The sequence below is a fragment of the Rhodnius prolixus genome, unplaced genomic scaffold, assembly GCF_049639745.1.
Source record: "Rhodnius prolixus isolate KJV_2025 unplaced genomic scaffold, Rpr scaffold_1, whole genome shotgun sequence".
Lineage (NCBI taxonomy): Eukaryota > Metazoa > Arthropoda > Insecta > Hemiptera > Reduviidae > Rhodnius > Rhodnius prolixus.
In genome coordinates this window covers 59015034-59040652 of record NW_027411581.1, presented here as the reverse complement: position 1 = coordinate 59040652, position 25619 = coordinate 59015034, and the positions used below count along the sequence as shown (strand labels likewise).

At 30.8% G+C, this 25619-nt stretch overlaps 4 protein-coding genes and 1 long non-coding RNA gene across 10 annotated transcripts; 4 read left to right on the top strand and 1 right to left on the bottom strand.

The window, feature by feature from the left end:
* Positions 1 to 670: 670 nt before the first annotated feature.
* On the top strand, positions 671 to 6537 carry LOC141449841 (venom carboxylesterase-6-like). Of its 3 annotated transcripts, none has more exons than XM_074119704.1 (10): positions 671 to 817; positions 1712 to 1849; positions 2732 to 2879; positions 3027 to 3212; positions 3292 to 3485; positions 4077 to 4239; positions 4337 to 4521; positions 4771 to 4909; positions 5680 to 5809; positions 6265 to 6537. In XM_074119704.1, exons 1-10 carry the CDS (start codon positions 722 to 724, stop codon positions 6425 to 6427), a joined length of 1542 nt encoding a protein of 513 aa, XP_073975805.1. In that variant the 5' UTR covers positions 671 to 721; the 3' UTR covers positions 6428 to 6537. The 3 variants fall into 3 exon arrangements, with proteins under 3 accessions (XP_073975805.1, XP_073975799.1, XP_073975813.1); XM_074119698.1 differs by lacking the exon at positions 671 to 817 and adding an exon at positions 1165 to 1577; XM_074119712.1 differs by lacking the exons at positions 671 to 817; positions 4771 to 4909; positions 6265 to 6537 and adding an exon at positions 1363 to 1577.
* Positions 4251 to 7997, bottom strand: LOC141449939 (uncharacterized). 4 transcript variants are annotated; one of them, XR_012455778.1, is made up of 5 exons: positions 7856 to 7997; positions 6692 to 7620; positions 4584 to 4798; positions 4352 to 4441; positions 4251 to 4265 (listed from the first exon to the last, which is right to left on the bottom strand). It is a non-coding gene; the product is annotated as an uncharacterized lncRNA (long non-coding RNA). The 4 variants fall into 4 exon arrangements; XR_012455783.1 differs by having other exon boundaries at positions 6692 to 7617; positions 7856 to 7996; XR_012455782.1 differs by lacking the exon at positions 4352 to 4441.
* Positions 7998 to 8211: 214 nt separating this feature from the next.
* Positions 8212 to 16534, top strand: HDAC1 (histone deacetylase 1). The gene is made up of 10 exons (XM_074119775.1): positions 8212 to 8352; positions 8940 to 9052; positions 9806 to 9923; positions 11072 to 11266; positions 11365 to 11525; positions 12326 to 12527; positions 12611 to 12860; positions 12950 to 13008; positions 13080 to 13370; positions 14793 to 16534. Exons 1-10 carry the CDS (start codon positions 8310 to 8312, stop codon positions 14849 to 14851), a joined length of 1491 nt encoding a protein of 496 aa, XP_073975876.1. The 5' UTR covers positions 8212 to 8309; the 3' UTR covers positions 14852 to 16534.
* Positions 16535 to 17635: 1101 nt separating this feature from the next.
* LOC141449913 (uncharacterized) lies at positions 17636 to 19800 on the top strand. The gene is made up of 3 exons (XM_074119862.1): positions 17636 to 17822; positions 17909 to 18114; positions 19661 to 19800. Exons 1-3 carry the CDS (start codon positions 17756 to 17758, stop codon positions 19787 to 19789), a joined length of 402 nt encoding a protein of 133 aa, XP_073975963.1. The 5' UTR covers positions 17636 to 17755; the 3' UTR covers positions 19790 to 19800.
* A 119-nt stretch (positions 19801 to 19919) lies between these two features.
* Positions 19920 to 24572, top strand: LOC141449908 (nicotinamide riboside kinase 1). Its single transcript, XM_074119848.1, has 3 exons — positions 19920 to 20060; positions 21127 to 21319; positions 22053 to 24572. The coding sequence occupies exons 1-3, from the start codon at positions 20006 to 20008 to the stop codon at positions 22381 to 22383; spliced, it is 579 nt and encodes a 192-aa protein (XP_073975949.1). The 5' UTR covers positions 19920 to 20005; the 3' UTR covers positions 22384 to 24572.
* Positions 24573 to 25619: the final 1047 nt, after the last annotated feature.

The following is a 25619-nucleotide window of genomic DNA, read 5'->3' as shown; positions in this document are numbered from 1 at the left end:
AGTGGCTAGTTCGCTTCCCACTATATAGTCCCATAATCTTACGCTAGTTTATAAATTTAACGCTTTCTGTAAAATGGTAATCGTAGCCATGATCTTGTAACTATTATTTTTAAAGGCTTCGTTTTTTTCTGAGCTTATACCTAGAACTAGATTTTTATTTGAATGCAAAGCTTTGCTTTGAGCCATTTCGCAGGTTATTCTTTAATTTGTTTCAGAGTATTTTTTCTTAAAAAGGAGTGGTAATGTGGCTTGCGGAATACAGGTATGGAAATTAGAATTTTCCGTAAATGTTACTGGTATGCAACATATAAGTATATAGACTAAATGACTACTCTGGGAAATTTTTGATAATGAATAATTTAATATAAAATGAAAGTTCTCTTATTTCAATTCTGATTCAGTGGAACTGTCATATCTGAACTATTTTGTATTTTTTATCTGAAAAGAGTTTTACTAACTAATGAGCCAAGTAGTTCGTCCATTTATAGTAGGAAGAGAAATTAACTATAAAACTAGTTAAGTAAAACCTAGAAGACTAAGGTAATAGATACTGAAATCAGAATAGATATGGTGAATTATATTTATCGCCGTAAATTTGGGCGAAAAAATCCTCCTGTTATTATTAAATTTTTGTATTCTTCTGTGAAAAATAGATTTATTGTGAATCCAAGGAAGAATAAAGAAAAAATTAATACTGAGATGGGTCATCAACTTTTTGTTAATGAACTTCTTACACCGTTCCTGTAAATTATTTAAACAAGTAAGAGTGATAAAGGGACAAAGACTTTTGGATTCAGTTTTCTTCAATCTTCTTAAAGTAAGGAAATTGTTTATTTAATAGTAACTGTGTATTCTGATTTGAATTTTCCAAGTTTTCTATTTATTTTCTAGGTAATTAACCATTATTTGTATATATATTCTTATTATTATTTTTAAGAAGTTTTCATTTATTGACATTTTTCAGTTGTAGGAAGTATTTTTAGTTGGTTATTTAGTACATACTCTTAGTTACAAATTCTTTGTTCTCTTTTGTAAATTTGAAATTTAGTTAGTATCTCTCTTATCTTTTCTACATTGAATTAGCATTTTTGTTTTATTAGTTTTTTTTATTCTGTATTTACATTTTTTTTGTTATTCTATGATTTACATAATTAACAGGCCAACCCCCTCTGAATGTCTTGTTGACTATAACAGAGGTAAATGTAATAAATGAAAAGATATTTCAAAAATTAGAACAATAAAATTATTTTAGTTCTTTGATAGAATTATTCAAAAGAACAGTTTCAAAAAGCAAGAAACACTTTACATTCTCGCACATGCATTAGTAATATAATAATGGTAGAAGGGGTAATCTAATATCGTGGCTTTGCTATCATGTGCACAAGTCATACATTCTGTGTCAAACTGAAATGATTTGGTTGTTTCTCCCGTTAATTGGAGTTGCTACTGCTATTGTAGTTGATTCCAATCTTGGTAGTATCCAAGGGTATCCTTTCAAAACTAGAAATAGTCGAGAAGTGTTTTTATTTGCCGGCATACCGTACGCCACTCCACCTTTAGGTGATCTTAGATTTTTGGTTAGTATAATAATGTACTTTCAATCTTTAATTTTGATTTTAGTAACTTTTTGTAAACTTACATCTTTTCAGAAAAGTTATGTTCAAGTTATGAATGAATACGTCTTTTTGTTGAATTCATTTTCTAATTTCAGGATCCATTACCACCAAAGCCGTGGAATGGTACATTAACTAAAAAAGTTAGTAAATTATGTCTGCAGTATCTACATCCATTTTATACAAAAGTTATAGGTAGTGAAGATTGCCTGTATTTAACAGTTTATACGCCAAAGGTAATGTGATTGCTACCAAAATTTTAAACTATTAATAATGTTATGGCTCTACACAATATTCTAGAAAGAAAAATAAATTTATGATCTTAACTTGTAACTGAATTAATACCCAAAGTTAGAATTAGGATTTTTTCTTGTATAGAGGATTAGATCCGCATTACCGACTAGTATCAGAAATCATCCCTCATTGCTTGTTAACATGAGAAATCAAAGTGTTGAAAAGAATCTTATGCTTTATTGGATTATTTATTTTAAAAAACATTTCGAATTGTCGCTTTCCGACTATATAAGACCACTAAACCTGAGAAGACCACAGATGTTTTTACGACTTAATTCTTGAAACAATTTGGTGTTAATCACACAACTTCAATTATTTTAAATTCCAATTTAGACATTCTTTAAACTACAACATAAATGTAGTTGAAGATAAAGACAGTAATTATGGGGATCTCGTTTAGATTTATTATTGAGTGTAGTATTAGGTCGCGAGCTGTATCTTCTTCCCCTATCTTATGAAGACTATTTAAACCGAGCCCAAAAATTTCCCGGGCTACCCAAAGATAATTTCTGCGGAAAAAATTTACAATAAAAGCTTTTTTTTCAATAATCTATTCTGTGAATTGCACTTCGGTAAACTGCTTTTCATCAATAGAATCTTTGTTTTAAAAATTTAAACGTAAATATTATGAAGCTGGTAGAACTTGCATTAATCTGAAATAACATTTTTGGAAGGATGTTTGAGGTTTCATTTTACTCAGACTTCCGCAATAAAATCACTTTATCTGAGGAACGATTTCAATTAAAAGTGATAGAGCAGAATCTTTGATAATATCACAATTTAAATTCACTAACAATTAAATATCTTAAACACATCCGTTTTAGTTGAATACAACAACATTATTTCCTGTGACTATTTATTTCCATGGAGGTGCTTTTGCATTCGGAGCTGGCCAATTAGAGCACGGAGCTCAGTACATGATGGACCATAATATAGTACTCGTTCAAGTCGAATATAGACTTGGTGCCATGGGTAAGCTAATGAATAAAAAAATATTGTAAAATAAATCTAATGAACTTTTATTTGAAACTTAGTGCTTATTTTCTGTTCTTAAAAGGTACCAAAATGGTTTAATAGTATTTTCAACAAAATGTAATTAAAGATTTCTTGTAAAAACAGGATTCCTAACAATGGAGGATCATGTTATGTCGGGAAATATGGGCTTAAAAGATCAATTAATGGCATTAAAATGGGTACGAAATAATATTGCACAGTTTCATGGAGATCCGAACAAGGTTACATTGATGGGTGACAGTGCAGGAGCCGCTAGTACTAATTTTCACATGATATCGCCATTGAGTAGAGGTTTAAATCGTTTAATAAATCTCTAATTGCAAAATTTGTATCAAATACCAATTTTTTTTTTTTTTAATCAAAATTTTAGGTTTATTTCGTGGAGTTATCAGTGAATCAGGTGTATCTTTAGCGCCATGGGCGATTACGGAGCCTGGTGTGGCAAGGCGCACAGCTATCAAAACAGCAAAGTCGCTTAAATGCCCTACTGATAATACTTATGAAATGTTACATTGTCTACAAAGCGTAGAAGTCAATAATATTTTATCAATGTATCAGCGTGATGTTAGTTGAATATTTATTTATTTTTCTCTCGAATTAAAGAAAAAAACATCAATTAAAAGTATTATGTACTTAGAAAATGTGAATTCATTTTTTTTAAATTTTTATTAAATTCAATTAATTTACTTTTTTCATATCTTCATCTTAAAATTCCAGTTTTAAGGATTTGCTAATTACTTCTTTAAATAAAAGTGCTTTATTCAAGTACAAAATTAACTAAAATCAAGATATCTCTGGCAAAGATGTGCGCACATCGCCCGAGTTATCTCCTTTTCATTGGGAAATAACAATTGAATTATTATAACTGTCGATATAGAAAAAATTAAAAAACTGTCTTTCTCTTACTATTGTGCTTAATATTCTGACTCTCAAACTTTCTTAATTCCTTATTTAATTTGTCATATTTTGTTTGAGCAATATTTAATACTTATTCTCCAATGGAATCTATTCACCTAATGGAATATTTTCGGTGATAACTCGAAATATAAAATTTGACATTAACTCAACACTTACAAATAGAGAAAGTTAATATAAACATCTTGTAAAGGCATTATCTTCTCTTTATTTATTAATGATATTAATTTATTTTTAAAGGATTTTTTAATGAATTGTGGCAATCCATTATTCACGTTCTTACCAATTATAGACAGTAATTCTTCTACGCCATTTCTACCACAAAATCCATTTCTAATGGAAAGCGCACCAGTACCTTGGCTAACAGGGTGTAATAGTATTGATGGTTTTGTATTGTCTGGTTGTAGGTATACGTTATAATATGAACATCTAAAATATGAAAGATTTATACATAATTCAGTTTTAGAATTTCACTGTAACCCTTTAATTTTCCTTTTCAGATTTTGTAAGCTTACCAAAATGGATCAATTTTTATGGTATTATAGACATTGCTTTTAATCAGTTAATGCCTAAGTTTTTGTTTTATAATTCAAATAAACATGCAACTGAAATTTCAAATAAAATCAGAAAATTTTATTTTGGAAATCAAGAAATCACGAGTTCCTCTTTAAAAAATTTAACAAATGTAAGTTTTTAAAATTTATTGTTTAGCTAAAGATGGTGTACAAATTCTTAAAATTTACTTACTTTTAATATGTATCCTGAATTGTCTTGAAAGGTAAAAATACTCTGTCTAGATCAATTAATGACATAATATTAATTCATTATCATTTTAAAATTTTTAGATATTCAAAATAAAAGTTCATCAACATCAACACATTATTTTGTCACAACAAATGATTTTATTTATTAAAATTTCTTCTATTGTCTTTAGTTGTTTTCTGACCGCTTTTTCTTTTGGCCTATGATGGAAAGTCTTAAATTACATGATGGTCCAAGTTATGTCTACAACTTTGCATATAACAGTAATCTCTCTTATCAGTTTGACCACACTTCTGTAAGAGTACTTAATGGTAAAGAATAGTTTATTTAATAATAGATAGTTTATTCAATATAGTCATTGAATATGTTTTGGTGCAAGAAAGAATCAGAATTAAAAAGATTCTAGAATAATGGTATACTATGAATATGTCTTATTTAGTAAATTGGGTGCTCTCTAACAGTTAATTCCTCGTCATCTTTTAAGTCATTTTTTTCCCAATTTCTTCTTCTACGAGTCACTTTAAACGGAAAAAGTTCAAGGGAAGAGGTAAAGTTAAAATGAAGAAGTAACAATAAAAAATAAAATCATTAAATACATACATATATTATGTCGCAGGCATTTTGGACTATAAATTATTTTGTATCTTGTTTCATTGCTCTCAACTACATAAAATTAGCATTTCTTTAATGAAATTTGAAATAGTTAATACAATAGTAATGATCGCTGCTCTATTTTAAATCTATATTGTAAATAGATTTACAATTCCTGAATAAAAGAAATCGGGAACGAAGACAATATTGTTTTAACTAAGTGGCCTAAAAGTGCCAATGAAAAAAAGTCTATGAATTCAGATTCATCTCTAATCTTAATTTAGGAACTATTCTGTAAATATCTAATTGTAAGAAGTTATTTTTAAGTTAGAATCTATTAATTATAAACAAATCAAGCAACTAAATACCTGCTGCAGACATTTTAAACGTGATTTTTTTTTCTTGACAATTTATTATCAATGTACTTTTTTTTTAACTGTTTATTGTCATAGAATTGTTTATTTACATCATAAACTTTTTTGTCTTTCAGGAAGTGATCATGAAGATGAGACAATCTTTCTTTGGAATGTAACTCATAGATTTAATCAATCATTTGACAAAAATGATTTAGAATTGTCTGAACACCTAGTGAAACTATTTGTTGATTTTGTTTCTTATGGGTAAGAAATTTGATTTGTAAGGTTTATTGCAAATCAATAACTATTCAATTTTAGTTCTATTCTTATGACATTGAACTTCATCAGTTATTTAGAGGCAATGCTGGACTTTTAATGATTTAATTTTCTTTATGGAAAATAATAATGAAAGGATACGGTCATTCCCTTAAATTGAAAAAAAAACAAACTATATGACACTTTTATACAACACTTTTGTCGAGAACTTGACTATCCTAAAAGCTCTCATCTCTATTTAGCATCATGCTCACACATTTTTGAATACTAGGACACAGAAGTTACTCAACTTAGGTACTTAGCACCAAATGAATGGAGAATCTTTCAGGATTTAACGAATCCTAAACTAAAATCTCCTATCTTTCTAAAATAAAGTTGTTAAACGCATTGGATGACCTCCCTCAGATCCTTGATTGTTAAAAGAAAAAAAAATCTTGTTTCAGTACTCCAACTCCAGCTGAATCTGAGTTCAAGTGGCCTCAATGGAATAACCATGATCAAAGATTTATTAGTTTTGGATCTAATGGTACTATTATTCAGGACCAGAAATTTTATCCACATCGAATGTTATTTTGGTCATCATTGAAGCAAAAAGAATTAATTTAATTATTTAATAATTTTGTATACTATTAATATTTATAATATTGTATGCTATTTCTAAATTCTTATTGCTTTATTTTTTCTTTTACCAAAAGAAAATACATTTTAGAAACTTTTATCTCGCTAAATTACTATAATATCTCACAATACAATAAAGTATCTATGTTTAACATTAAATCAGAACTTTTGCATTTTAACAAAAGTTTAAAGTTTCGATTTCTGTAAATAAAACTAAAAAATACTGAAAACTGAATATATAATACAACTTACTTTACGAAGAAAACACAAATTGAAAAACTAAACAAGAAAATAATTTATAACATAAGATTTGCATTTCAGTCAAGACTATATTTGACTCCTTGTTCATTGCATAAACAAACGGAATGCACCTATTATTGCACTGAATTAGAGCTAGTGATTCTATGCTTTGTTTAGTGGGCAACTCTTTCATTTATGAAAAAAATAATATATTATTGCTGAATTTCTTTATTTTTAAAGGTATTTATTACATAGCAACGATGAACTGTAATTCTGCACTTTAAATTATTTTAGTACAATCCAATTTCATAGTTTACAATAATAGTACGAATAATAATGCTTTATTTTATAGAAAGAAAAAGTTCAAAGGAGTAGGTATATGATAGCACGGTTAAATTATCGGTTAGTCGGAGAAACGTTGATGTATAAAAGTAAAATATAACTAATAATGTATTTAACTTCTCACACAGAACGTTTACTTGAGCTAACCCAGTTAATGAATGCTTTGTAATACATTGCCTACTCGAACATATTGTAGAGGCAAAGGAGCTACGTTGAATTTTTTTTCTTTTATTTTCATACCATATTCTCTTGGTAGATTGCTTTTTGCACACCAGATGGTCTGCCTCTCTTTGCACCACATGAATCTCCAATTGTCATAAGTGTTAGAGCTATATCTACTTTAAGAAAAGAAATTTCATTTATAGCCACACAATCACTACGAAGTCAGATCATACCAAAAGATGTATTGGTCGAAGGTGTTTTTTCAATATCCTGAGCCTCACACAACACGGTATATAAAGGATACTTAAAATTCTTAGCGCTTTGAAACCTGCAATTGACGCTGAATTGAGTGCAGCCATTAAACGAGGATGCACACAAATACCTAACGAAAAGTTTGATGATAATTGCGATTTCATTGCTCTGCGCTGCCAATACTGCTGGAATAGGACAGACATTAGTTTGTAAACAAGCATTACAAAACAGATAATCTCTGCAGATTCTACTACATTTTAAAAAAGAAATTTACTTGAATAAACCCACTTTATAATTGTCTAGTGTTAATAATTTTATTTGGGCACCCACGTAATAGATAAATGTAACAAAATCCATATACATATACGTAATCTGCGTTAAATAACTATAATTTTAGTTAAAGTAAAAATTGCGTTTTACCTTTCGTTAGTTGATCTATAACACCTTTGCTCTTGCTTTTTGTATTAATCAAAATAATGAAACTGACAATATAAACAGCAATAAGTATTTATTTATAGCATTTTTTATCTCACTGTCCAAAGTTCACCTACGCCCTATTTTAAATTTGAAATTAACTATTTTCTCCAAGTTCCCGCCTTATACACAATTTATCAGGAAAGTCCGTTTGTTATAATAAATTCACCTGTTTCGTGCAAACATTTAAAACGTTTTGGACAAGACTATTTTTTTAGTAAATTAATTATGTAGTGTTACGAAAATAAATTATAACCTAAACCAATACAACAGGCTTTGATGCTTCCCCCACTTCGTGAGTGAACTTGGCGTGAACCACTACTCTTTAAGATTTGTGTGTACACGAAGTTAGTCTTACTAAACTAATTTTGAGATTGCAGTGAATCGTTCGCACTTTGAAATGACATCGGCTGTGAAAAAGAAAGTCTGCTACTACTATGACAGTGAGTTTAAAAATTTATTGTTATTTTCTTATTTTTAACCTGTTGGCTTTTGTATGCTTTCAAAAGTTGCACTTTCCCCCCGAATCAATTAAGGTTTTAACTTATTCAGTTTTCAAAAAATAGTATTTTAAGGGGTTCTGTTCGTATTAAAAATAGTTTGTCGCTGTATTATTTCGCTATATGTTCTGTTTGGGATTTTAAAACGAAAGATTTTATTGTTTTAATTACTTTTCCCGCAGAGAATTCATGAGACGCCGAGCTCTGGTGACCGTATAGCATCCTGATTTATTACAACACAATCCTAACCACAACTCTTTATTTATTTTGAGATAAATAACCTTTTAAAGGCTTTAGGGTGGCAACTATTTTTAAAATGTTCACTATTTTGAAGTTGTACACAGTAATTATATTATTGTTATGCTGGGTGATTAATTTTGAAGTGTTATACGGTCGTTCGAAGGTACAAACAACGCGGACATTGAGTATCTCTTTCACTAAATCTTTAAAATGATCTCAAGTCCAGTTTTTTTTAAATTATTTGCTCAGTAATGTGTTAGATGTTAAATCTAATCTCTGATTTAAATTAGGCGATATTGGAAATTATTACTACGGACAAGGACATCCAATGAAGCCGCATCGGATAAGGATGACACATAACTTACTTCTCAACTATGGGCTCTACAGGAAAATGGAAATTTATGTGAGCATTGAATGGACGTACTTAACTAGAATTTTTATTTATTCTTCCCCGTGAAACATGTATTTCCCCTTAGAGTGGAATGTCTGTTGCAGTTTTTAATGTGTAAAAGAAAGTATTATTTTTCTATGATTTCTCTCCGATTATAATGCGTTTATTATTAACTGTAATTATTATTAATTGTAATTAATAAATACTGATAAAGTTTGCTTTGTTTTCTATTTAGCTTGAATAATCTTAATTGACGCATTTTAATCTGGATTTTTTTTTTACAAAATTGGAAAATTAAAACTTATTTAATCAGTAGATAGGACAGTTGTATAAAGGTTAATCGCATAAATTGCACAAAAAAGCGTCATGTTGAAAAACACCTAACTTTGAATTTTTTTTTTTAAATTTTTGAAAAGAAGTGTCAACTTGAAATTGGCCTGGTTCCTTGGACGAAAGCTAGTATGATGTTTGTACAATAAAATACAAACCTAGTTTTCTGGCGGCCATTAATGTCCAAATGCCTATTAGTGCTGTAGACGGGGGGGCGAAGCACTTACTTTTCTATAAATGTTTTTCTAACAAATTTAAAGTAGTCTAACTGAGGATCTCTCCCACTTGGAAAAATGACGCTTCATAATCTTAACTCACACCGCCCCTAATATTAATACAATAGCATCAATATTATGTACAATAGTATATCAGCTAACAACTACACTAAATTTAATTAAGATACATTAATTATTTTTGTTTATATTTCTGTTGCAGAGGCCACACAAAGCCACCGCTGAAGAAATGACAAAATTCCATAGTGACGAGTATATAAGATTTCTTCGCAGTATTAGGCCAGATAACATGTCTGAATATAACAAGCAGATGCAGAGGTGTACGTATTCTTACTTAAATAGTATTAACTAATTTTTTTTAGCACTTAGAAGTAATATACACATCGAATGTTACTAAATAATTTTTTTTTGTCACAATGTAATGATTAATATTATATACACCTGGTTAATTCCTTAAAAATTTACTACCAAAGAAACAGTCCATTACTCCTTTTTGCTGCTAATGGAGCTCTGCATATCCTTGTGGAGAAATAGCTATGTATTTAGTAGACTAAATCAGTAAATATTTTCATCATTATAAAAAATTAAAATTAATACAAACTGAAGTAAGGCACACACGTTTCTGAGGCTGTTAGTAGATATATAACAGTTAATGGATAGATAGATTATTATTTAGGTTCTCCTTTAGATAAGCGATTGAGATTAACCCATTAATGATCCATGTTAGTAAGGTAAAAAATTGCTGTTGGGTTTCCACTCTGTAGCAGACTTTAAACACTAAGTAATCCAGATAAAACGTTATTGTATTTAGTTTTTTTAACACGAGTAGCAACGAATTCAAAATCAATTTCTGAGACCAGCAGTTGATAGAATTGATTCCAACGCTACACCCAAATTTGCTTTCCTTGTAATCACAAGAACTTTCTTTGAGGGAAACGAAGGATATGTAACTTGTTTAATCCCTCAAATAGGAAATTATACCACCAGAACTTTTTTTGTTTTTTTTTTGTTTGTTGGCTTCCTGTCTGTGCAGATTAGCCAGGGATGTACTAATGTATTATTTAATGGGATGTGTTATGAGTACCACCAGAACTTGTTTTCATAAAAAAAAAAATGAGAAGCATTGCTGCAAGCTTTTGTTTTTTTTAGTGGCCATTTTTTTAGATTTATAAAGTTCAACTTAGTGGTAGAAGAATTAAACGAATTTTACTAGTAGAAGATAAAATTTTGACACTTTAGCTCTCCTCGTGTGTATTTTGTGTATTTATAAAATGACCTCCTAAAATAAGCTACGAAAGAAAGTTTTATTTAAAAAAAGCAATTAAGATTTTTTTTTTTGTTTATTTAGTTATATTCCGAAAATATCTCCTTTAAAGGTGGTTTGCTTCAACAATTTAACTTAATCGCTTCTTACATGCTTAAAATTAATTTCAATTGTAATTAAGCTAATATAAAATTAATTTTATAGTCAATGTTGGAGAAGATTGCCCTGTTTTTGACGGGCTTTACGAATTCTGCCAGTTATCTGGCGGTGGTTCTGTAGCTGCAGCCGTTAAACTAAATAAACAAGCTGCTGATATTTGTATCAATTGGGGCGGAGGCTTACATCATGCCAAAAAATCCGAAGCCTCTGGATTTTGCTATGTTAACGACATAGTATTGGGTAAATAATTATTATTTTAATATTCTAATAATTCAGTATAATATACTGATTACAGTTAATGTGTGGGACAGGTAATTTTAATATTTTTAATTTTCTAGGTATTTTGGAGTTGCTAAAATACCATCAAAGAGTATTATACATAGATATTGATGTTCACCATGGTGATGGGGTGGAGGAAGCGTTTTACACTACAGATAGAGTGATGACTGTGTCATTCCACAAATATGGTGAATATTTTCCTGGAACTGGAGATCTCAGGGTGTGTGATTTTTGAACAATTTGATATTATTTAATATCTCGCTTCATAAATATACTGAATGAGGGCTGAACCATATGGGCTGTGAGAGCTTCAGGGCTGCTAGGTTCTGCTGACGCACGAATAATTATTGTGGGATGTGAAAATTGTATCTTTTTTTTTTAATCAAAGCCTTTTTCAGTCATTAAATTTCTGACATCCAGTATAACAAAGTTAAGATGCCCAGTATTAAGCCAAAAATTGGCCATCGCTACTTTTTGAGGATGTTATGACAGCAGTAGTAACTCCTGAACATGTTTCTGTTTTCTCCTCTCTCCACTTTTTGTGAAAATTTTAATTTCTTATTCACTCTCACTTATATGTTGAGTTCGACCAGCGGAGTTGCATGAAACGCTTGCTTCAGGTAGTATGGTTTACCATCTATCAATGCAGTGAAATCCTTTAAAGAACTATATATCATTCCTACTCTGCCGCTTAGCATAAGAGCCTCTGTTTACACTTGTAAGTTCACATTGTCACCAGAAAGTGTCGATAGGGCTGATTTTCGATTCATAACCTAAGCTAAGGGATCACCTGCAATTCTGACTGCTCAACCTTTCGCTGATAATTTTATTTAGAATATGCCTGTAGCGTGCTGCTTACTTTTGCCCTGTGTGGGATTTCCTTTCAACCTAAATGTGTCCTTCAAGATCTTTGTACATTTTTATTTTTGAGTAAAATATGTACGCATTTAAAAGGTCAATTAAAAATATTAGGTTAAAAAAAAAATATTAAAAAAATACAATACATATATTTTTTTTCAGGATATTGGTGCCGGTAAAGGAAAGTACTACGCTGTCAACATACCACTTAGGGATGGTATGGATGATGAGAGTTATGAGTCAATTTTTGTGCCTATAATTACCAAAGTCATGGAAACATTTCAACCAAGTGCTGTTGTGTTGCAATGTGGTGCTGATTCTCTTACCGGAGATCGATTGGGATGTTTTAATCTAACTGTGCGAGGTTAGTTGGATAGTGAAAAACATATATCTGAAATCTTATAGAGATAGCATTAGATTTGATATTTGTATTTATTTAACTTGTAGGCCATGGTAAGTGTGTGGAGTTTGTGAAGAAATATAACCTTCCTTTTTTGATGGTTGGTGGAGGTGGTTATACAATTCGCAATGTGTCCCGTTGTTGGACGTATGAAACTTCGGTCGCTTTAGGTACAGAAATTGCGAACGAGCTTCCTTATAATGATTATTTCGAATATTTTGGTCCAGATTTCAAATTGCACATATCACCATCGAATATGGCAAATCAAAATACACCCGAATACTTGGAGAAAATTAAGTTAGTAAATCAATTAATTTCAAATGAATTAATTTTTGTTTGTTTCATTACTGCCAATAAAATTGTAACTTCTATTCTATGATTTGTAGAACAAGGTTGTTCGAAAACTTGAGGATGTTGCCACATGCTCCTGGAGTGCAAGTACAAGGTAAAGGGTTTTCATTACAAAACAGTTGCAAACATTGTCCATGTATAGTGCTAATGACATTTTTCAAATAGCGATTCCTGAGGATGCTGTGCAAGATGATTCAGACGACGAGGATGAAAAAGTAAATCCTGATGAACGTTTACCTCAGGCCGCTCAAGATAAAAGAGTCTCAGGTGATAATGAATTCTCTGAATCAGAGGATGAAGGTGAAGGTGGTAGAAGAGATAATAGGAATTATAATAAACAGAGGAAGAGGCCCAGATTAGAGCAGAGTAGTTCTGGAGCAGGAGGCGGTGGTGCGGGAGGTGGTGCTACGAGTCCTGATGATGGCTCCTCTGCACAAGTAAAAGATGAAATTAAAGGTAATCAAAAGAAATCTAATTATTAATGATGGAGTGTTTTAAAAATGACAGCTTCTAGAATTTGACTGACTAAAGTAGTTTCATCCTCTAATCTGTTTGGGGTTGGTTTTAATTATTCAATTGTTATGTCACGACGTTAGGAAGTAAAAAAGTTGGGTAAAAAGTCTAGTTGGGGATCATCGGTATTGTTTATCAGACCTTAGGGGAAGCTTTGTAGCCAAACCAATCCTCAAATTAGTTTGCAATTGTCGTAGAGTCTTATGTTAGATGCAGTGCCGTCATTTCTACACTGTTGAAGAAGTAAATGCGGTTTCATAACAGGAGTCACTTGAATTTAGACATGCGAAAGAATGCGTTCTTGCGAATTTCACAAAATTCCAAAAGTCCATCTGATATTCACTTGCAGAAGATTATGAGTAGTTCCAAGGCTTTGAGAAATAGTGCAATAGTGAATTCTATTTTGTGAGTTTTTTTTTGCAACTATGAAGAATTATTTATCATGAATTGTATTCTAAAAGATTTTCAAAAATGTCGACCTTTGCTTCCAACCAACTCTTTTGGTCCATCGCAAAACAACGCTTCAGCAGAAGCAAGTCTCTCTTCCCTCATTCAACTTCGAATTACTGGCGCTAAACATTAAGAACGTGCGGCATTTTTCTAGGAAATGGAACAGAGTTTCATCACTCTGGTCCAACACTCTGCCCCAGCCTTCCTCAAGAGAGGCGATGCCCTGAAATTAGGACAGTAATCCCCCTTAGTTCGACGTTTGTTCTGCCAAGGAGGCGGTTAAGTTAAGCGGCTGTTGTCAGGCTTTTACAGCCAAAAAAAATCAAAAAACAAAATTTTGGAGTGCTTAATTCCTGGCATACCTCTCTCGTAGTAAGTGATCTCATTGTAGCCATTTTTAATGCGTCTAAGTTTCAATTAATTCAAAAATGATTTCGAGATTTCGGGAGGTAACTGCAAGGTTCTTTACTTGGCAACCCTTGCCATACCTTTTTGTTCCGGCACCAACCTTATCCTTGCGCTGTTATGGATCGCCATAACTTACAATTCCCTTCGATCTGTCACTGTACTGACCATCGTTAATTGCAACGACTACCCATGTTTGATTCGCTCCATTCCTCATTGAAGTTTTGTCAATGTTGTTTACTGTAACTGGAGTACAGGATTTTCTCTCTCTCTCTGCTTTCCATGGGAAAAAGTTTCATCGACTGGAGACAGGTTTTTTTATTTTTTTTTTTTGAACTCAACAGTTTATACCACTTAAAATTTGGAGTAGGTACTATTTATAATTTTATAGATTAGAATAAGAATTTTAACAGGATAAAAAGGTTTTTAAATCTACATCCTACTTCTTCAAGCTTTTGTATTTAAAATTTATCTTTTAGAAAATAAAATTAAAACCCATTTTTATTACAGTTGAAAAAGATGAAAAAATGCAATTGGATGAACCAAAATCAACAGGCTCTGCAGCGTGATTTATTAAAGAGCCACACTGCATACTTTTTCTCCTTAAGTGCGGAGACACGCGCAAACTGTGATCTCACTTCGACGTTGGGCCAGCTCCGCATACACTGCCCGTCACACAGTCTAAGCTTTTCTTTTCAAATCAGTTTTTCTCCTATACCCTTTAGGTTTTCTATTTTTAAACATAGGCTATTACTACTAATAAACAAAACATTACAAAAAAGAGTAAACATTGTAAAGTTTTCGATTGTTTTGATGATCGAACTATAAGATAAATAAGAATGGTTAATTTTAATAGGTATACAAATAAAGCAAAATAGATTGTACATATTAGATAATATTATATATTTATTACCTCTGTAGCATTCGTGCTTATCAATCGTAATTATAATATTAAAGTAGTGTATTTCTTCTAATTTTCTTTTATGATTGTGAATGCAAGATAATTCTATGATTTGTCTTTCTGTATTGTTACATACGGATGATAACATTTATTTATACTCTTAAGAATATAAATGTGAAAACTTCAATTGCCATATTAACCCATTCATGCTCAGTAATTTTTTCGTTTCAATTTTTTTAAAAACTTTGTGCACTTCCTTAATATAAATATTATAATTTTTTCCTGAAAACAGGAATTTTAAACTTGAATATTAATAATACGCCATTTGAACGCAACATATAGTACAAGGGGTACAGAAATTAAAGAAAAGCCGTTTTAATTTTATTTTTCTGTTTTTACTAAAGCAGTAATTGGGCTTCATCTCTCTCTCTCTGTCCCTGACGTATTTTAACCGGTAATGTAACCACCTCTTCTTTATCCTTTATTTCTGCAATGGATACAGCTTTGTATCATGCTGCTTGGATTTTTTTTTCTTCAGCAACTCATAAAAAAATAATTCAGTGAATTAGATTTCTCAGTGTTCAAAAAAAGGCGGTAGAAACTTGAAAGGTGCTTATAGTGTGGCGAAAATGCAACAATGAGCATGATTGGGTTAATATGTTTCTTTTTAAGTCTTTATTAAAATGTAGTAACCTTACAATGTGTAGTGTAATAATATTTAAGTTTACATTATGGATCTCTTCAGAAAAAGTTATAATTTTAGTCCTTCACATTATTAATCAAAGTATACTGGACGATCAACTTATAATATGTATTTACTGTTCATCTAAGTCGATACATTTAATATAAGTTTTTTTTTTTGTTTTTTTTAATATAAAGAAAATATGTTCAAGTTTTGTTTTGTTTTTGTGTTCACAGGTTGCACTTTTTTGCATGATTTATTATTTTTTTAAATTAACATCTTGAAATCATTGTTTTTGGTTTAATTCACATTCCATATCCTATTTCATTTCTAAAAAGTGAAGAAAAGACGTTGGATTTTTAAAAATTTGAAACGTAAAATATTTTATTAGTACTTTAATGAACAATTAATTCATAAAATGTTCTAAATTTTCTAAAAAAGAAAAATGACATTGTACATTGAAATACAAAAATAATTTTTGACCATTTATATAAATTAAATAATGCACGTTCATTAATGGGCAACTTGGCTCAAAATGCGTGCTGAAATAAACGTACCTTTATACAAAAATTTGGTTTTGAACTATATTTTTTTCAAATTATTAGTATTGCAAACTTGTTAAATTTTTGATCTGTAGATTACGTAGGAAATATACTTTTAATGGCCCGATTCGTTAACATTTTTTTTTTATTTAAATTTTATTTTATACATGTGTTATGTGTGTGTGTGTGTGTGTGTATATATATATATATATGTACGTACAGTTAAAACACAAGAAAAATTTCTAAGGAAATGGTGACTGGCTTATCATTTAAAAAACCGATCACTAAATTATATGGGGTTACCACCTGTATAATTTTATAGGGGATAAAATATGTTTCTAAACCTGTTTGGAGATGATTGCTTGATCGGAGAGTGGATCCGGTAAAGACTTCATTTTATCATTCCTGAATCTTCTTTAAAGATAAGAGAACAACCGCTTTGTTAGATATTTTGTTTTAATAAAAATGTATTGTAGAGGGTGTCTAGGGCGTCGCGCTTTCTTCAAAAATCGTTTTTATTAAAAACAACCTACATTAACACAAAAACTAACATTTAATCACAGGTCGAAGTCAAAAGAAATCCTTGAGAACTGTTTGAAGTAAATTAAAAAAAATTAAGAGTATTTAAGCCTATATTTTTGTTTCTTTAAACAGTGGAATATTTCTCACTAGAGTGCTACAAGAAAGTCATCAATCTTGAGAAAGTTAGTTAGAAAGTTGAAGAAATTTAATGCTGCGATTACTGCCTCCAAATTTATTCAAAAAATTTGATATTCACAGATAAGAGTAGGGGTTTTGTTTGCCCAATAAGAAAATAAAATTTTATCTTATCTAGAAGATGATAGATAGTTATGTTATAGATAGTTGAAAGATAGTTATATAACATATCGTTTCGTTTAACTAAAGCAGATGATTATTTTGTGGACATCCATGGAACGCATTGACATGGTTTATTTAGAGACTCCGTTGTTGTAAGGTAATCAATTTTAAGTAATTTTTTGTTCGAGTGGGTTTTGAAGAAAATTTGGCTTCCTATTTTTTTAAAAAAAAGTGGAAAACTAATCAAATTTACAGGAAACGCAACATTTAATTTACAGGTAAACATACTACGCGGCTGTAGAAGTTTTTTTTTAGTCCTTGTGCTACAGCAAATTTTTTATTGGGCGGTCCTTGTTTAGCAATAATTCGATCGGTTAGGTAAAACTATCGATAAGAACATGTTGCCTCGTGACATAGTGTAAGGTTACAGTGTAACCTAAAAATAAGAGGTTTTTATTTTAAAACTTCTTACCAGGCGGTTACATGAGTCTGCTTATTTGTTTATTTATAAATTGTGAGTTTTTTCACGATGTCTGCATCGTTACTTAGAAAGAGCTTAGAACTTGTTGATTCCGAATTCACCTGCAAGATTTCTGGTAATGTAAATTATTTAAATTTTTATTACTATAGGTAAAATTTTTAAAAAGTCGTTTTCTTAATTATTAGAATTTATATATTTTAGGAGCCAAAAACGAAAGCCGAATTAAGATTCTAAAGCCTAAGAAGCAGAAAGACAAACGTGGTGCTGCTGATGTTCAAAGAAGAAATATAGCATCCGTGGAACAAGCAAAGAAACAACTGAAGAAAAAGCGAGCCAAAACTCTTTCGAATTTAGAAAAACTTGAAAAATTAAAGCGACCTGTAATTGATGAAAAATTAGCAAAATTAGTAAGATTATTTTAATGTTTCTTTTCTGAACTGCCAGTACATTATTAAATTATTTGGCCTCTCGATCATATTTTTAAGATATTAAAAGAAAGAACTATTTTCCAAGCTTCCATAGAGCCATAAAGCATTAAATTCCATTTTAAATTTTATATTTTCCACTCTTATGACAAAAACGATTTCTTATTTTTTCATAAAATTTTTTAAATTCTTGGTCTATGTAACTCTCAGTTAGGCCATTGTCATTAATTATCACTTTTGATAGCAATGCTCATTCAACATATATGACCGTAACCTACATATATACGAGTATATTTAGTATATAGTATACGTGATGACAAACTAGTGTTCTTATGATTACACTAAACTCTTGTAGTGTACACCAGCACTATGAATGTTTAGGCTGTATGTACTGCTTGTGCTGTTAGGATAGGGTTGTAGAATTACTATAGATTTTACTTTCTAGTAGGAGGAAATCTCTTTAGGTGTCAGTTTGCTTTGATCAAAGGAAGAAGAGAACATCATTCGTTTTCATGTTAAACAATTCTCGGGACTTGTTTTTATTTTTTCTATTTCTCCTGAATTTTCGAAGAATAAGTTATAAGATCGAATAATTTAATTTTCATGCAATAAGTAATTATTGTTCATGCGTACACATTTATTTTCTGTCGATACACAGAAGGCTTTTATGTGTGTATAAATACCAAAGAAGTGTTCCAAAGTTTAGGTATTTACAGACGTTTTCGAAAATATAAAGCAGCAAAAAATCAGAAAAGTAAAAGTGAATTTATACAGCATACAAAAACAATCCGAAAGTATATTAAGGCCCAGCACTATAAGGAACCAAAACATTATATTTTTCATTTTATCACTACTCTAGTCAAATTTTATAAAAACGGAATGGAGATAGGCTGTAAACTTGTATAAATCATTGTTTTAGCATATTATAAGTTGGTTCAAAAGTCTCATAGAATCTTATGAACGCGTGGCTCCTGTGGGAAATCAGTGGTCAAAGGTCCCTAATTTTTTTTTCTTATTTTGTTTTTAAAAATAAATATCCTCAGCACTAAATAACATTTAAAGTTATAACAAAAGTTCATTAAATTATTTCTTCTCATTCTTCCTTGTATTCTAAATTTTCTCTGATGTAATCACACGGTCTAATCCAAAGAAGGAACAGCGATTTAAAACTTGAACATTTATGAAATTAAACTCAATAATGGATGAATAAATTATCACAACCTTTTGTTTTTACATTTATCGGATCAAGTAATTAGTTGAATAAACCTTATTAATGTATTTAATAAACTGCATATAGATAGTTTAGATTAGAAGAAATTATTTAGCTTGCATTTTTTCATTTGATAAGAACTGGCGCCTTTTTTGCTTACTTCATTTCTAAACCAAACAGTCAGATGTGAAAAACATAAATGAGTTTTAACGCTGCCACTTCTTATTGCAACAATCATTTGAAAATCTGTTTGAATTATTGTAATTTTCTGTAACTGTACTTTGATTGTTCATATTTATTACTTATAAAAACTTTCAGATATTGGAATATAGTAAAAAACCGAGTGACAAAGATCAAGAAGTGATATTCCTGAAAGAAGAACCCAAGTCAGTGTTCACAGAAGAAGATTTTGCCCGATTCGCGGCAGAATATGTAGATGAAGACTGATGGTTAGTGACCGTTTGTGTGGAATCATATTGTTGGCTACTTCTACAGCTGCTTATATCATTCTGACGCTTTGGTTGATTGCTACACCTTTTTTCCCTGCTCTGGCTGAGGTATTTCCATCTGTACGTTATCCGCTACTCTTCCTCGGTACAGCAGGTCTGATATTTATCGGCAGTGTTTCCATTGTTACCATTATTGCTCTGTGGATAGGCTGATATGGACCAAACATCTAATTGGATTGTGATTGGTCTTGCAGGAGCTACCAATTCGGGTGAGTTAATAGTTTTATAAGTACTAATAAATTATTTCTTAGCTTGTACATTAATTTTTGTACTTTTATTCAGAGATAACGTTTCTATAGTAAATTGTAGTTGTAGGTACTTTGCTTCTAATTTCAATAAATCTTGATAATCTGTCTTAAATTACCCAACATGAGAAATATTAGATTCTAGAGGGTTGGCCAGAAATACTAAGCTATCACGATCCAGAGGATCTATTGTGGCACCCTCAAAGGTAGAGCACCCTTCCAGCACTCTCTGTTTTATTAGACTGAGTAGTCTGTTGAGAGGCTCCTGGGTAAAGTGTGACAATGTGTTCCCGAAGAGTAGAATCTTGATCTTAACTAACACTTCAAACTAACAATACGAGCGTGCTATTTCATCTTCTCCCTGACCGAACCTCACAGGTTTCATCTACCCACGAGATCATTTATTTTTTTCAATCTACAGTGGTAATAGGACATTAATCTAGTAATTCTGCAGTATGTTTAGGCGAATAGCTTCTCTTTTATGATACTATTAATTGCAGTGACTGCTGTGGAAAGCAAAGGTCAACGATTCGTTGGACTCTGTTCGATAGGTGTTGATTGTGCTAATAAAAAGTTATATCGTTAACTATTTCTTAGGAGATGGAAGAGTAATATAAAAGAGGAGCACAGAATCGGTTGGATAAACCCGTAGCCGTCGTCACAGAAGCAACAAATAAAGAAGACAAATGTAATTTATAAATTTTGTAAAGTATTGAATAGTAAGTGAAGTTAGGCGCCACGATAGCCGAGCAGTTGGAGGTATGTCCCAAAGCTGATAAGTATTGTGACGCTGCGTCCGATTCCTAGAAGATCGCGAGAAAACTGAACCAAATCCTTCAAAAAATCAGTATTTTGGTCACCATATTTTTTTCAAGTGATGAAATTTTATGTTTCTAATTAATTTTTTTTTCAATTTTGGTGTACGTAACATTGTGCACATTGCAATGAGTATATTGTTATTCATGTTTATTCATAGGCAATAAGTATTTTTTGTTTTCAGTAATTAACTGCATTGTTATTCTTGTTTTAGGAAAGACAACTTTAGCTAGACGTTTAATGGATCAATTTCCCAACGCTGTTCACATGAAACAAGATAATTATTTTCTTTCTGATGATGATCCAAGACAAATAAAAGTTGAAAATTTAGGCCACAATAATTGGGAGAAATTAACTGCCTTGGATATGGACAGAATGATGGAGGATATATATGCAGTATTGAGGAGGTAAAATTATTTCCTATTCTAGGTGACACTTAGTAAAATTATATTATTAGCCTTCGTTCAATGTTATTTGGTAATACATTAATTTTGTATTTTCTTTACTTTTATTATTTTTGTGTGAAAAGCATTGCATTGGATCAATTTTTCATCATAGGTTTATCTGGCATAGATTACAAAAACATGGTTTTAGCTAAAGGTTTGTGTGTAGTAGTATATTAGGTGAGCTTGGTTCAAGCTCCTTGATTGATGGTAATGATTGGATTGTTTGCGTTTTAGATAGTTCGATTTGTTTTAACTGCTTGGAATCTTCGATGCTCATTCGAGTTTTAAATTTTGATCTTGGACTCAGGCTGTGATGCTGTTGATGATATTCTTTTGGGGCAGCTGTTTGTGTACAGAGGGGGGAAGGACGTTTGCACTTCTATTAATAATAATGGCTAAGCTACAGCACTATTCCATGCAGGCATTGCTGTATGTTGTAGGTTCCCTTCCTAAGGCAATAAATAGCACTTAACGTTTATTTAAAAAAAATTGAAAGAGAAGTAGAATTGAAAAAGAATTTTCCGACTAAATTTGTGATTATTGTTTTAAGGGGTGTTGTAAATCTATCCCGCTAGATTTTCTTTTTTTTGTCCAACATAAATGATCAGACTTGATTTTTAATTTTACCATTAGTTGTTTCATAGGTTTTCAGTCAAGCTTACCTTTTTTCATTTTCATATTATTTTTGTTTTAGTCCTTGTACATCACCACGTCTTCTTATTTTGGACGGATTTCTGATATTAAACGAGCCTCGTATAGTTTCCTTATGCCACGCCAAGTTCTACTTAGATGTGAGCTATGACGAATGTCGCCGTCGAAGACTGGGCAGGTCTTATGATCCTCCAGATGTTCCTGGATATTTTGAACAAGTTGTTTGGCCAGAATCACGTGAAGCAAAACAGACCTCAATTGCACGCAATCCGGACACAGTGATACTGAATGGTGAAATGGAAATAGATAATTTAGTCAGTCAAATTGTTGATGTTATTGAAAAAAAAACTAATTTAAAGAGGCATTCATGTTAATTTTATTTTTCGTCATTCCACATCACTTTCTGTCCTATAGTTTTAACTTATTTGTTGAATAGTTTCAACAAAAAGATGTAATGAATTCCTGGTTTTTGAAAGAGATCTCTGATAAAACAATTCTATTGTATAAGAACTTTTTAATTTCTTTAACAGAATATTTTAATTTATGAAATTTGTAATTTATCGTTCTAAGAAAGTATCGTTAGTAGATTAGTACTTAGGTTATCCAAAATGTTACTTGTCATTCTTTTTTGGAAAAACAGTTTTCTAGATCATGCAAATAAATCTCAAAATATACAAAAAAAATCAAAATTTGTATTTAATTTTTTTTCTAAGTACACTTAAATACAAGTTGCTACTTTGAAGGCTATTTTGCCAAAAGGCTTCTTTTTTTTTTCTTTTTCTTTTTTATTTATTATTGATGGTATATTTCATTAAATTCAATTTCTTTATTACGGGTCAAAATGTAGCATTTATTTTCAAGTATATACTTCTTTTTTTTTTTCATTGACCCACCTTAACTCAAACTTGATTCCATTTATGATTTATGTAGTCCTTTTTTTGTATATTTATTGGGTCCTATAAAGCATCTATTAATCTCGGAACAATACTTTTTTTTTCTGATCGTGGCATTGGGTTAATTGTATTTTTGTTTATGTTTGTATATATTATTGTATTTCATAAAAGTAAGTTGTTATTTACTTTTTTTTAACGCTTGCAATTGTTGATCAATTCATAGAGCTTCAATTTGTACAGAAAGTCTAATACATCTTGGGTCTTGAAAGTGATAAAGGGCCCAGCACTTTCTACACTCTCTAGTGTAAATGTTCTGCAGACGCTTGAATTAATCAAATAGCTGTCTAAATAAACATTGTTCACTACACAAATCTCATCTTTTTGAAGGTCATCATATCTTCAGATCATTTTTTTTTTTTTCTGTCATTAGATGTATCATTGCAGTGAAATTAACATTAAAAAATATATTTGATGTTGGTCAGAATTAAGAATCTTCTGTCACTTTCTTGCCATTACCTATTCTCTGTTTTTATTACTTTGTTTGAGAATCTATCAGCAACAATAATGAAGCATTGATATTTTTAGCAGAGTATCCTTTTTAGTTAATATTCCGTCACGACCAGTTCCTATTGATTGTTCCTTGTGGACAGGTATTCTGTTCTCTTTAAGTTCTCTTTTAAGCTACTGTATGCTTATACTAGTTTTCTAAAAATGAACTCGTTATCCTTTTGTCGCCATGTAACAATAGTTGATCAATCAATTAAGATTAAGCTTTACTAGTGCAATTTCTGCAATGGACGCACATTTTAACCTACACTTTCTAATTTCCAAACTGCTCTAGTAAACATTTTAATTAGTCTGGGTAAAATGGGGAACCTTGCAGCAAATGTTTGTTCGTCTAGAAGAAACCGGGCAATGTTGTTCTGTCTTTCACTTTGCCCCTTATTGTAAGCTTCCAATACATTTATTTCTGTATCGTTAGTTCTGGCTTGACTCAGTGGTCTAAGCAACCGTGAGAAAATTGTCTTAGGCTTTAATGTGCTCAATGAAAAATAAATTAACATCTTTTTTATATTTCCCTAACAAATGCCTTATCGAAAATGCAAGACCTACCTTCAGTAGAGGCGCATTGCTCACATGAAGAATAAAACTCTTATTTCGGAAGATTCCTGATAATTCTTGATACGAATTGCTTCACTTGATTCTTCACGCACAGATCGCTCAATAGTTAGAGTATTGTCTTCTGCCTTCTGCTAAAAGTTAAAAAAAAAACAAATACTGAAACTAACGGAGGATCAAATAGACGACCAAGGCTAGTATATTTGAGAAATGAGACAGAAGAGCTAATAATGTTTCAATTTCAGACTATAAAACTAAATTTTGATTAGATACATAATGACCTCGCCTGTAATTTATTTCATAAAGCAGAATAGATTTAAATATGATATTTCTTTCGCTATATACTTTGTTACAGTGTCAAATCCTCAAATAAAGAAGTCTTTAGAACCTTGAAATATCATGCGGAATTACAGAAGTAACATTGAAGATTAAAAACAAAAATTAATTTCCCTAAAATGAACGTAATTTATGGAAATGGTTTGTTTTGAGTAAACTGTAAGCATTTTTTGGACTGAGCTCAATTTAAATAAACTTTTATAGTTAAAGTAGAAGCACAGATTTTTCGTTAAATTCAAAATCATTAATCAGAATTTTTTTTATGAACCATTAATTTTTTTCAATGTTGAAACCGTTTTTAAATAAATATAAAGTTTTACGCCCTGGCAAAGAACAACGTACACCAATTACACAAGTGCAGAAGTTCTTTTGACCTGCTTAATCTATTATTACAAGAAATTTTTTTGGATTTAATTGTTCCTTTTACGAGTGCACACATTCTTCTTATTTGTAAACTTCTAGCTGGAAGCAAAGGACACTTTGATAATTGATTTTTTTTTTTTTTTAGAATTCTTCCAATGTTCTTTGAAAATACTAAGTACCTCTTGTATTTTAATCTATATTATATATGTTTAAAAAAATCCTATTTTGTTTTTTAGACATCATTCCTAATGTTTATAAATTACGTATAATGTTAATGAAAAATTGTTATTACATTAAGATTGTTATGTATTTTATTGGTAATAAACTATTTTAATATTTAAATTGTCTTTAAATTGTTCAATAAAGGTAAAATGTTTCCGTGGATTTTGACATTATACCTTAATTTCCAGGTATTCTGGAAGCTAGTGATGTTACCTTTGGTTCGCAATCATTCAAGATGCGGTTACCGTAGAAGTATGACTTCACGCAGCTCTATGAATGAAATCTAAAAATGTTTAATATTTTATAGCACAACATAGACCACGAGAAACAAGGGTTAACTCTCGTATACCACTTCACCTTGCAACTTAAGGCAAGCAACTACAGATTTAAACAATATTTTTTCATCATAAATTTTATAGTAGTTCATATGTTCCCTGCAAGACTTTATCTTTTGTGTATCAATAATTAATGTGTATTGGGAAAGGATAAAGCTCTAAGCTATCCAAAGCCACAATAAATTCATAAGAACTTCTTCAGGGTAACGATTATGAGGGTAGATTATGTAATGTTCATACACGTAAGTGTGAGTGGGGGTGTGATGAAGCTTCAGTTCGCCAAATGCGAATAGTTACACACATCAAAAAACTACCTCTGCAAGTCCTAGGGGGGGGGGGGTT